Source organism: Gorilla gorilla, chromosome 9 (assembly GCF_029281585.2).
Source record: "Gorilla gorilla gorilla isolate KB3781 chromosome 9, NHGRI_mGorGor1-v2.1_pri, whole genome shotgun sequence".
Lineage (NCBI taxonomy): Eukaryota > Metazoa > Chordata > Mammalia > Primates > Hominidae > Gorilla > Gorilla gorilla.
In genome coordinates, this window is record NC_073233.2 from 81,710,935 (window position 1) to 81,723,175 (window position 12,241).

Genomic DNA, 12,241 nt, shown 5'->3' on the forward strand with positions numbered 1-12,241 from the left:
TTTTACCTTCTGTCTCGTTCATTGTTGTCTGTACAGTGCCTGGTATAATGCCTGACAAATAGTAAATACCTATATTTTAAAACAATTGTCCAGCCTGGGCAACATGGCGAAACCGCATATCTACAAGAAATCCAAAAATTAACCTGGTGTGGTGGCACGCACCTGGAACAAATTAAACTGGCGTGGTAGCACGCCCTGTAGTCCCAGCTACTCGGGAGATTGAGATGGGAGGATCACTTGAGCCTAGGGAGGTCAAGGTTGCAGTGACCGAGATCATGCCACTGCCCCCCAGCCTGGGCAACAGAGCGGTTCCTGTCTCAAAACAAGCAAACAAACAGTTGTGTGTGTGCAATAAATAAATGGTTGGATTAATGAAAGAGAATAACATGATTAGATTTTTATTTTAAAAGGATTAATCTGTCAGCTCTCAAGGACGGAATAGAGGAGAGGGATGTTGGAGGGTGTAGGTGCAACAACTTAGCAGGGGCTACCAATCTAATCTCCCTACTTCCTTCACATAAGAACCAAAATGATCTTTTAAAAATATATATCAGACATATACTTTCCCTGCTTATGGCTGTTCAGGATGAAATCCAAACCTTTAACAAGGCCCAGCACGGTTGATTCCGACCACTACTCACTCTGGTCTCTTTCTTTTTTGAGACAGAGTCTCACTCTGTTGCCCAGGCTGAAGTGCAGTGGTTCAATCTCTGCTCACTGCAAACTCCGCCTCCCGGGTTCAAGTGATTCTCCTGCCTCAGCTTCCCGAGTAGCAGGGTCTACAGGCATGTACCATCACACCCGGCTAATTTTTGTATTTTTAGTAGAGACAGGGTTTCACCATGTTGGCCAGGCTGGTCTCAAACTCATGACCTCAAGTGACCATCCGCCCCAGCCTCCCAAAATGCTGGGATTTCAGGTGTGAGCCACTTGCCCAGCCCACTCTCATCTCTTAGGTGCATTCTGTCCCTCTCACTTTGCTTCAGTCACACTGACAGCTTTTCTGTTCCTTGAATGTCCCAAGCTGTGTGCTACATTAGGGCCTTTACACATGCTGTTTCCTCTACCTGGAACACCCATCCTCCATTTTTTTCATCCAGTACACTTCTATTTGCCTTTCCAATATCTTATTTTATTTATTTATTTTTGAGTGGATAATATATATATATACAAGGAACAGATTTTAAAAGGTGCAAAGGAATATAAGTAACTCTCTTGCCTTTCTAGCTACTTCCCCCCCACTATCCCCCCTGGGGGTAACCACTATTATAATTTTCTTCTGAATTCTGGTTTCAGTTAAAATCTCATTTGTTCACAGAGGCCTTCCCTGATATTCTATTCCAAAAATAGGTCTATCTGTTGTATCACCATAGCCCTCCCTGTGCTTTTTGTTTTCATCACTTATCAGAATTTGTAATTACTTTTTTTAGGAGAGGGTGTTGCTCTGTTGCCCACACTGGAGTACAGCAGCATGATAATAGTTCACTGCAGCCTTGAACTGGGCTCAAACAATCCTCCCACCACAGCCTCCTGAGTAGCTAGGGCTATAGGCACATGCCACCATGCCCAGCTAATTTTTTTTTCCTTTTTATAGAGACAGGGTCTCTTCTATGTTGCCCAGCTGGTCTTAAACTCCTGGCCTCAAGCGATCCTCCTGCCTCAGCCTCCCAAAGTGCAGAGATTACAGGCATGAACTACCACACCTGGCCACAATTTGTAATCTTATATTTACTTTGTGACTATTAGTCTAATGATTCTGTCCTCCCACTAGACTATAATCTCCATAAGCAGAGTTTTGTTGGCCTTGTCCCCAACCCTTTGCACGGTGCCTGGGATATCATTAGTACTCAATAATTAAGCCCTTCCTAAGCCTTGCCTGTTTCTCTAAGCTCATCTCTTGCCACCCTGATCCTCTTGCTCTACTTTAAAATTCTCTCTGGCTCTTTCTTTGCCTATACCGTGTTTTCTCCTAACTCCTACTTATCCTTAAAGTTTTACTTAAAAGCCACTCACTCTAAGAATCCTTTCCTGGCACTCAAGTTCATCTTAAGTGCCCCTCCCATGTACAGTGCTTATCATGGACAGCCCTTATCACCTTGCATTGATATTAGTGTCTGTCTTCCTAGGTGGCAGGTTCTATATTGCAGGGACTTAGTCTTTGTTCATTGTTATAGCCCCAGCTTCTAGGGCAATGCATGGTACCTATCAAGCCTGCCATGGATATTGGGTTGGTTGTACACTGCACAACTCTGGTGTGTGCCATTCATATGATTGTGCAGTATAATTGTTGCTGCCTACCCTAATAGGTAATAATAAATATTTGTTGAATGGATGATCATACTTTGGAGAGTTCAGTGCTTTTTAGGAGGTCTTATTTTGAGTCATAATAAAATCTTCAATGAGGTTGGTTTTCAAGGTCCTGGCCTGAGGATCACTGTGTACCCATCAAAGAGATTTGGATATCAGCTCCATGGGTGGGTCCTCAGGTTGGAGAGTCTAGAGCCCGAAGTTGCAAAAGGTCAAAGGTCTTAGATTCAGAGAGATGAAACTGGGGCAGCAGTCAGGAAGATACCTTGGTTATATTCTGTGCTCTTTGGGAACCTCTGGCCAAAAATACCTCCCTATTCCTTACATGGTAAACTCTTACTCTGCTTTCAAGAATGCAGCTGTTTCCTCATCTGAACCTATTCCCCTGCACCCTGCACCCCCACCCCAAAGGCAGAGTTAGTTTTTTCTTCCTCTGAGCACCTATGACATTGCTCACGTGTCCATTAAAGTACTTAGTATGCCGTAAGGTGATTATCTGCTTTCCCATCTTCCTTTCATACTATACCTCGAGTATCTCAAGGGAAAGTAGCATATTTTATTTGTCTTTGTAACTGTCTCAGTGTCTATACAGTTATTGGCATGTAATTGTAAATGTGGACTAATGCATATCGTGGAAGGGATCCATGATATTTCTGGGTTGTCTTGATGAAATAGCGTGGATTGTAAATGTGGAGAAGTTCTCTGAAGCCAGTACTATCTCTGATAGGCCTCACACAGAGCAAACCTGCTTGGAAGCCCATTTTAGAAAACAGAGGCCTAAGAAAACTTTTACTTGATGTCACTTAGATCAGGAATCCCCAAACCCCAGGCCATGGACCAGTACGTGGTCTGTGACCTGTTAGGAACTAGGCCACACAGCAGGAAATGAGGGGCAGTTGAGCCAGGGAAGCTTCATCTGTATTTACAGCCCCTCCCAGCCACTCCCCATCACTCAAGTTATCACCTGAGCTCTGTCTCCTCTCAGATCAGCTGTGGCGTTAGATTCTCATAGGAGCATGAACTCTTTTGTGAACTGCACATATGAGGGATCCAGGTTGAGCACTACTCCTTCTGAGAATCTAATACCTGATGATCTGTCACTGTCTCCCATCACCCCCAGACGGGACTGTCTAGTTGCAGGAAAACAAGCTCAGGGCTTCCACTGATTCTACATTACGGTGAGTTGTACAATTATTTCATTATATATTACAATGTAATAATAATATAAATAACATGCACAATAAATGTAATATGCTTGAATCATCCCAAAACCACTTCCCCACTCCTCACATCTGTGGAAAAATTGTCTTCCATAAAATTGGTCCCTAGTGCCAAAAAGGTTGGGGACTGCTGACTTAGACTTCTTCACACCATCTTGTGTTTAGTACCTCACAGAGTGGTGACCCTGAAGAAATGAGGGCAGGACCACAGCAGCTTGAAGATCCCACTTCAAGGAAGGACTTACTGCCCATATCTTGATGCCATATACACATACATATAGATACACACACATACACATGTTATCCTTTAACCCTCTTTATTATCCTCATTTATAAATAAAGAAGAAACAGTAGTTCAAAAAAATTTGGTGAAAGTAACCAGAAAGAAACAGGTGGGACTTCTATTTAAACTCAGGTCCATCTGACTGAACAGCCTGTGTCCATAACCACTAGGTTATAACACTTGATTTCTAGAATACAAAAATCTAGCTAGACCTGATCTGATTTCAGTTTCTTATCTCTACCCTATCTTTTCTTTTCTGTTTTTTTTGTTTTTTTTTTTTAATTTAGAGACAGGATCTTCTTATGTTGCTCAGGCTGAAGTGCAGCAGCTATTTGCACTACAGCCTCAAACTCCTAGTCTCAAGCAATCCTCCTGCCTCAGCCTCCTGAGCAGCTGGGACTACAGATACATGCTACCACTATGGCTATCTGGGTCTACCACAATGTATATATATATATAAAGACCCCCCCTTTTTTTTTTTGAGACGGAGTCTGGGTCTGACACCCAGGCTGGAGTGCAGTGGCATGATCTCGGCTCACTGCAGCCTCCGCCTCCTGGGTTCAAGTGATTCTCCTGCCTTAGCCTCCTGAGTAACTGGGATTATATGTGTGCACCACCATGCCCAGCTAATTTTTGTATCTTTAGTAGAGATGGGGTTTCACCATGCTGGTCAGGCTGGTTTTGAACTCCTGACCTCGCGATCTACCTGCCTCGGCCTCCCAAAGTGCTGGGATTATAGCCATGAGTCACCGCACCTGGCCAAGACCCTATTTTTTTAATCCAGTAGTAGCATACCTACATACTGTTCTACACTTTTGGTTTTTGTTTTTGTTGTTGTTCACTTAACAATATTTGTTGGAGGCTGTTTTCAGATCAGCACAAATAAATCAAGTTAGATGTTTGGTAAAACTTTATGGCCGGGCACGGTGGCTCACGCCTGCAATGCCAGTACTTTGGGTGGCCGAGGTGGGCGAATCATGAGGTCAGTTCGATACCAGCCTGACCAACATGGTGAAACCCCGACTCTACTGAAAATAGAAAAATTAGCCGGGTGTGGTGGCGCGTGCCTGTAATCCTAGCTACTCAGGAGGCTGAGGCAGGAGAATCGCTTGAACCTGGGAGGTGGAAGTTGCAGTGAGCTGAGATCGCACCACTGCGCTCCAACCTGGGTTACAGAATGAGACTCTATCTCAAAAAAAAAAAACCAAAAAAACTTTATGGAATTCTATGCTCTTCCTCTTTGCTGGCTATTTTTGCTGCCTGTCTCTTTCTCTATATAGTCACAGTTAGAAAACTTCAAAAGGGAAGGGGAAAGGATTTTTTTTTCAAAAGAAAAAAAAGAAAACCTCAAAAGGATTATTGCCTGTTGAGGAACAAGAAGAGATGAGAGCCCTCTGAGAATGTATTTTATCCCCTTACTGCCAGTGGCTTTATCAGGAGAGAATTTCTCAAAGAAAGATGAGTAGTGGGGATCGTGCATATTCTAGGAGCCAAAAGGAGAGAATAAGGGGACAAACTGAGAATCCGTCCAGGATCAAGAAATATCTATGGCTCCTTAAACCAACAAGAGGTCAGCTACCACCAAATCTTCCCAGTCCTGCAGTGGAGAATTTGTCCCCTCAAATCATCTGCTGTTCCCAGAGGAGCTTAGAAAGAGGTTTTAATATAGTTATTGTATGTTAAGGAAATTAGCATTTCTCTGTTACGTATGCTTTGTACTTTTTCTTGTCATCTAGTCCTTAACTTCATTTATTTATTTATTTTTTGTTGAACAGAAGTTTTAACTTTTTATATAGCTAAGTTTATTAATATTTGATTTCTAGATTTTGTTTCATGCTTAGAAAGATCTCCGAGATTACTTTTAAAAATCCTTACTGTTACGTTGTTTTTTATATATGTGTGTGTGTGTGTGTGTGTGTGTATACATATTTTTTTTTCTTTTTTAAATTTGTAGTCCAAGCTTGGTGTGGTGGCTCACACCTGTAATCCTGGCACCCTGGGAGGCTGAGGTGGAAGGAGCTGCAGACCAGCTTGGGCAACATAGCAAGACTCCAGCTCTACAAAAAATAAAAGACATTAGCTGGGCATGGTAGCACATGCCTGTAGTCCTAGCTACTTGGGGTCAGGGGGGTGGGGTGTGGGCTGAGGCAGGAGACTGTCTTGTACCCAGGAGTTCGAGGCTGCAATGAGCTATGAGATGGCATTACATCCCAGCTTGGGTGACAGAGCAAGACCCTGTCTCTTAAAAAACAACGATAATAGCAACAACAAAAAAACAGGTTTGTCTTATTTTCTCTCTTTTAGGTGGAATTCTACTAAGTATCAGTCGGCCCTATAAGACAAAGCCCACCCACGGCATTGGAAAGTACAAGCACTTAATTAAAGCAGAAGAGGTAAGGGGCAGGGGGAGTCTTTTGGAAAAGGATAATGTGCAGCTTTTGCAAAAACCTGAAGATCACATATGTATAGTTTTGATAATATTGGAGCTAGAAATGATAAAGTTGCCCCTCAATCCTTGCCAGTTATTAATTTGGAATTTCCAGACTAGAGATGTTTCTACCAACTTCCAATCTTATCCCTAGGCCAGGTTATAATAGTAAAAAGCAAATGGTTTTTATTTTTTTTATTTTTTGAGGCAGGGTCTTGCTCTGTCACCTAGGCTGGAGTGCAGTGCATGATCACGGCTCACTGCAGCCTTGATCTCCTGGGCTCAAGTGATCCTCCCACCTGAGCCTCCCAAGTAGCTGGTACTACAGGCTCTTGCCACCATGCCCATCTAATTAAAAAAAAATTTTTATAGAGACAGGGTCTTGCTGTATTGCCCAGGCTGGTCTCAAGCTCCTGGCCTCAAATGATCCTCCTGCTTCAGCCTCCGGAAGCATAGGGATTACAGGCATGAGCCACCATGGCTGGCCTGATTTTATTATTTGTAATACTTAAAAAAAAATCTTCCTAGTAGTGTACTTATTTCAGTATGGACCTCATAATGGAAATGATAATTCAGTTTAGTTGAGTGAATAAGTTGTGGCAAGTAGAGGTAGACTGATATTTTCAGCCATATAACTGATTCTTTTTTGTTTGTTAGTTTTTTTTGAGATGGAGTCTTGCTCTGTTGCCCAGGCTGGAGTGCAGTGGCACGATCTCAGCTCACTGCAACCTTTGGCTCCCGGGTTCAAGCTGTTCTCATGCTTCAACCTCCCAAGTGGCAGGGATTATAGGCGTCCACTGCCACACCTGGCTAATTTCTGTATTTCTAGTAGAGGTGGGGTTTTACCATGTTGACCAGCCCAGGTCTTGAACTCCTGACCCCAAGTGATCTGCCTGCCTTGACCTCTGAAAGTGCTGGGATAACTGATTCTTACTGTATTTTCTTTCTTCTTCTTTTTTTTTTTTTTGAGATGGAGTTTCACTCTTATTGCTCAGGCTGGAGGGCAATGGCGCGATCTCGGCTCACTGCAACCTTCACCTCCTGGGTTCAAGCGATTCTCCCGCCTCAGCCTCCCGAGTAGCTGGGATTACAGGCATGCGCCAACAAGCCTGGCTAATTTTGTATTTTTAGTAGAGACGGGATTTCTCCATGTTGGCCAGGCTGGTCTCAAACTCCCAACCTCAGGTGATCTGCCTGCCTCAGCCTCCCAAAGTGCTGGGATTACAGGCATGAGCCACCGAGCCTGGCCTCTTATTGTATTTTCAAATCTAAAATAGGCCGGGTGCGGTGGCTTACACCTGTAATCCCAGCACTTTGGGAAGCTGAGGCAGGCAGATCTCTTGAGGTTGAGTTCAAGACCAGCCTGATCAACATGGCAGGAACCCTGTCTCTACTAAAAATACAAAAATTAGCTGGGTATGGTGGGGCGTGCCTGTAATCCCAACTACTCGGAAGGCTGAGGCACGAGAATCACTTGATCCCAGGAGGCGGAGGTTGCAGTGAGCCGAGATCACGCCACTGTACTCTAGTCTGGGCAACAGAGTGAGACTCTGTCTCAAAAATAAATAGATAAATAAATTATGTGCTTCTTGAATCCTTTATCACAGGTAAGTGGATATTAGTTCTAAGCATTATGAAATTATTTAGCCCATTTCTTTGGCTCCAGTTAGATTTCTGTGTGTGTGCAGAGGATTTTCTTTTGGGGTGGATACAGCATGCAAGGTATAAGATCTGGCTTTCAGTCTCAAGCCTGTCACTTCCTGCAAACAGTACAGTGGGGGGAGATTTGGGGAGACTTCAATATCTCTTGGTTCTTTAGCTTATTTTAATGCTCCCACGCAACCACACATATTTCCTATTTACCTCTCTCTTCTTGGCAAGGTCCAATTCCACTGAATTTGGGCCTTAGAAACCACTAACCTTGCCGTGTTCTTCTGAGCTCATCCTTACAGTAAAGAATTTCAGGAGAAGAACATTACCACCTATCAGGCCTGTATTAGTCAGGCTCCTAGCAGGAAACAAATGCCCTACTAAAATTGTTCCTTTGTAGTGGGAAGTCTACTGAATTAGGAACAAGGAAACTTGTGTTCTAGGCTTGGTTCTGCCGCTTTTCTGCCTTGTGACTTGGGTAAGTCAACCTTCCCCGTCTAGGCATGGCGGGTCCTGAAATTATATGTAAAATGTTTGTTGTAGGTGAATTTTTCTGGGAAGAGAGTCCATAATTTTTATCAGACTTTTCACAAAGGTAGAGAAATTCTGGATTAGAATATCTCTAAGACTAGAATTTCAACTTGTATGTCATGTAACTTCACGATGCTGTGCAATATTTATTGAATATCTATTATGTGCTAGGAACTCTTGATGCCTTGCCTATTCAAGAGTGAGTTGCAAAATAATTCTTTTTTTTTTTTTTTTTTAAATAGAATCTCTCTGCCACACAGGCTGGAGTGCAGTGGTGCGATCTCGGCTCACTACAACCTCTGCCTCCTGGGCTCAAGAGAGCCTCCCATCTCAGCCTCCTGAGCAGCTGGGACTACAGGCATGCACCACCACACCCAGCTAATTTTTGTATTTTTTTGTAGAGATGGTATTTTGCCATGTTGCCCAGACTGGTCTCGAACTCCTGAGCTCAAGTGATACACCTGCCTCAGCCTCCCAAAGTGCAAGGAATACAGAGATGAGCTACCATGCCTGGCAAGCAAAATAATTTTACAAAATGGATGAACAAGACATGGTTCATTCTCAGAGGGAGCTGTTAAACCAACAGAGATAAGACACAGACAATATACTTCCAGGCAGAAAGTGACAAGTGCTAAAAGGAAGATACAAAGCGCTATTAAAATTCGGAAGGAATGATTTACTTTTTTGGAGTTGTGACACCTTAGAGTAAATTACTGAAGTTGTTTTATTTTGAGACATCCCCCTTCTTTTTTTTTTTTTTAAATACTAAGCATCCTTTTATTTGCTGACACCATTACAAAAACATTACATTTGCAACAAAAAAGTGTCTTCTTCAGTTGAAGTCAGAGGCAGTTACTTCCCAAAATATTAAGTAAAACAGTGTACAACATCAGTGAGATATCCCCCTTCTAAAAGTCCCACATAAAATAGTGGGAAATAAAATTAGTTTTGTTTGAGGGGGACTTTTTTGGCTGTTTTAAAAAAATGTCTTAGAATCTTCTCTCTCAGATAATTTTCTGCATATGTCATGCTCTGACCCACTCCATTAACGTGGTATAAAAGGAAGCTTAATGCCATCTGTCCCCACCTTCCTGTCCAGCCTCTTCTCCACTCTCCCGGATACCACACTTTAACTGTATTGGGCCTTTTGTTTTTGCTCCAAGTCATTATACTTTTTCAAGGCTCACAAGCTGTTCTGTCTACTTGGAAGACCTCCCCTTCTTCACCTGGCTAATTCCTCTTCAACCTTTAAATCTCAGTGAGAAAGCAGGGTGAGGAGGGACACAAACAAATTTCTCCTTCTAAGAAACCTTCCTGGATTCTCTGCACTAAGTTACTTTTCTTTCTTTCTTTTTTTTTTTTTCTTTTTTAAATTTGAGACATGGTCTCACTCTGCTGCCCAGGCTGGAATGCAGTGGTGTGATCCTGGCCCACTGCCCCTTGAATACCTAGGTTCAAGCGATCCTTCTGCCTCAGCTTCTCAGTAGCTGGGACTACTTGGTGGCACATGCCACCAAGCCTGGCTAATTTTTAGAAATGTTTGTAGAGATGGGGTCTCACTATAGTGCCCACGCTAGTCTTCCGGTCCTGGGTTCAAGTGATCCTCCCACCTTGGCCTCCCAAGTGCTGGGATTACTGGTGGGAACCACCATGCCCAGCCCTGAGTTGCTTTTCTTACCATGAGCTGCCAGAGTTCTTGTGCTTCCTCTGTCCTAGGAAAACTGCTCTATGTTTTAATCATCTGAGTGTTTTTGTTGTTTTTGTTTTTGTTTTTGAGACAGGTTCTCACTCTGTCACCCAGGCTGGAATGCAGTGGTGCAATCTCAGCTCACTGCAACCTCTGCCTCCCAGGCTCAAATGATTCTCCCTCTTCAGCCTCCTGAGTAGCTAGGACTACAGGAGTATACCACTACACCCGGCTCATTATATTTTTGTAGAGATGGGGGTCTCGCCATGTTACCCAGGCTGGTCTCAAACTCCAGAACTTAAGTGATCCGCCTGCCTCAGCCTCCCAAAGTACTAGGATTACAGGAGTGAGCCACCGCACCTGGCCTTAACCATCTATTTTGATGACTATGTTCTATTTTAGATTATGAGGTCCCTAAGGGTAGAAGTCTCAGTTTTCTTCATATCCTCAGTGTCCAGCACAGGGCCTAGCATCAAGGAGAGGACAGTAAATATTGATTGAGCTGGACTGAAATGTGGTTATTGGAGCTGCCCTGTGGTTTTATAAATCAGATTTATCAAATACAACCCACTATCTGCAAACACCTGGCTCCAGATGACCTTGGTTGCTTGAATGGATTGGATGCTCCCTTTGTTTAGGGCTGTAGGCTTTTCTCTGATGTTATTCAGTGTCCCAGGGTGGCTAGTACAGTAGTGCTGGGTACTGGAGTAAGTTGCTCCAGCCTCCTGGCTTCCTGCACAGGACAGCACAGTGAAAGCTTTCATTCACCACCTTACAGAGGCTCTGTCCTGAGTTCCTGTCTCTTATCCCTCTGGGGAACTGGACTAGTTAAACTAGATGGAATCTTTTGTGGCCTCCTTTCTTTCTCTCCCTAAGCCTAGAAAAAAAATAAGTTGGCCAGATTCCCATTTTTTCCTCTCTGGGTCTCAGTCTGGCCCCTCTACTCTTGTGAGCCCAACATCCCTAAGACAAGAGTAAATTCTCATGCTTATGCATAAAGTATCCAACCCTTGTCCCATTTCTGCTGGTATAATCCCTTCATTCCTCCTTCGAAAGGTCCCACACTCAGTCTTATGACTTACGCATCTTAGGAAGGAAGGGGGTATCTACTTCATCTCAGCTTTCCTTGTTAATACTGTTTTTATCTCTTTCTTTCTTTCTTTTTTTTTTTTTTTTTTTGAGATGGAGTCTTCCTGGAGTTCAGTGGTGCCATCTCGGCTCACTGTAATGTCCGCCTTCCGGGTTCAAGCAATTGTCCTGCCTCAGCCTCCTGAGTAGCTGGGATTACAGGCATGCACTACCATGCCTAGGTAATTTTTGTATTTTTAGTAGAGATGGGGTTTCATCATGTTGGCCAGGCTGGTCTCAAACTCCTGACCTCAGGTGATCCACCTACCTTGGCCTCCCTAAGAGCTGGGATTATAGACATGAGCCACCGTGCCCAGCCTGTTTTTATCTTTTTCTTATATGGCCCGGTTTATAACTCTGAATAGTTTCCCATCCCTCCATCCCGTGTCCTTGTCCTTGATGCTTTTTTGAGGGAGTAGATGAGAGATAAAAATGAGGCTTTTTCTCAGGTGGCAGCATGGGGTATGACAATAAATGTGGTATTTCAGCTCGCTTGCAGTATGTACCTGACCTCCTTCTCAGTGATTTCCCTTTTTGCACCTTGTATTTCAGACATGTTTTCTCATACACCCATGCTCTTTCCTGCCTCTCTGCCTTTGCACATGCTCTTTCCTTTGTATGGGATGATACCCTTCCTTTTTTCTCTATGATGCTCATCCTGTAAGACCCATCTTGACCTGTGGCAGTGAGTGATCATATTTTAGAGCGTATCTCCAGACCTAGCATCCTGTCTCAAAGTGTAGATCTCATTATTCCTTAAAGGCCCTGCATCATTCAGTTGAATTTAAAAGGCTTCAGATATTTGGAGTCACTTATATTTCATAGAAGTAAAAATAAGGCCAGGCGTGGTGGCTCATGCCTATAATCCCAGCACTTTGGGAGGCCGAGGCGGGAGGATCACCTGAGGTCAGGAGTTTGAGACCAGTCTGACCAACATGGTGAAACTCCATCTCTGCTAAAAATGCAAAATTAGCTGGGCATGGTGGCGCATGCCTGTAATCCCAGCT

At 43.5% G+C, this 12,241-nt stretch overlaps 1 protein-coding gene across 1 annotated transcript in view; it reads left to right on the plus strand.

Annotated features, from left to right (window-relative positions):
• MRPL48 (mitochondrial ribosomal protein L48) overlaps positions 1-12,241 on the plus strand; it is a 77,318-nt gene that overhangs the window by 32,311 nt on the left and 32,766 nt on the right. The window contains exon 4 of the mRNA XM_004051787.5: positions 6,115-6,203. Within this exon, the coding sequence (XP_004051835.2) occupies positions 6,115-6,203 (89 nt within the window). The remainder of the gene's footprint in view (positions 1-6,114; positions 6,204-12,241) is intronic.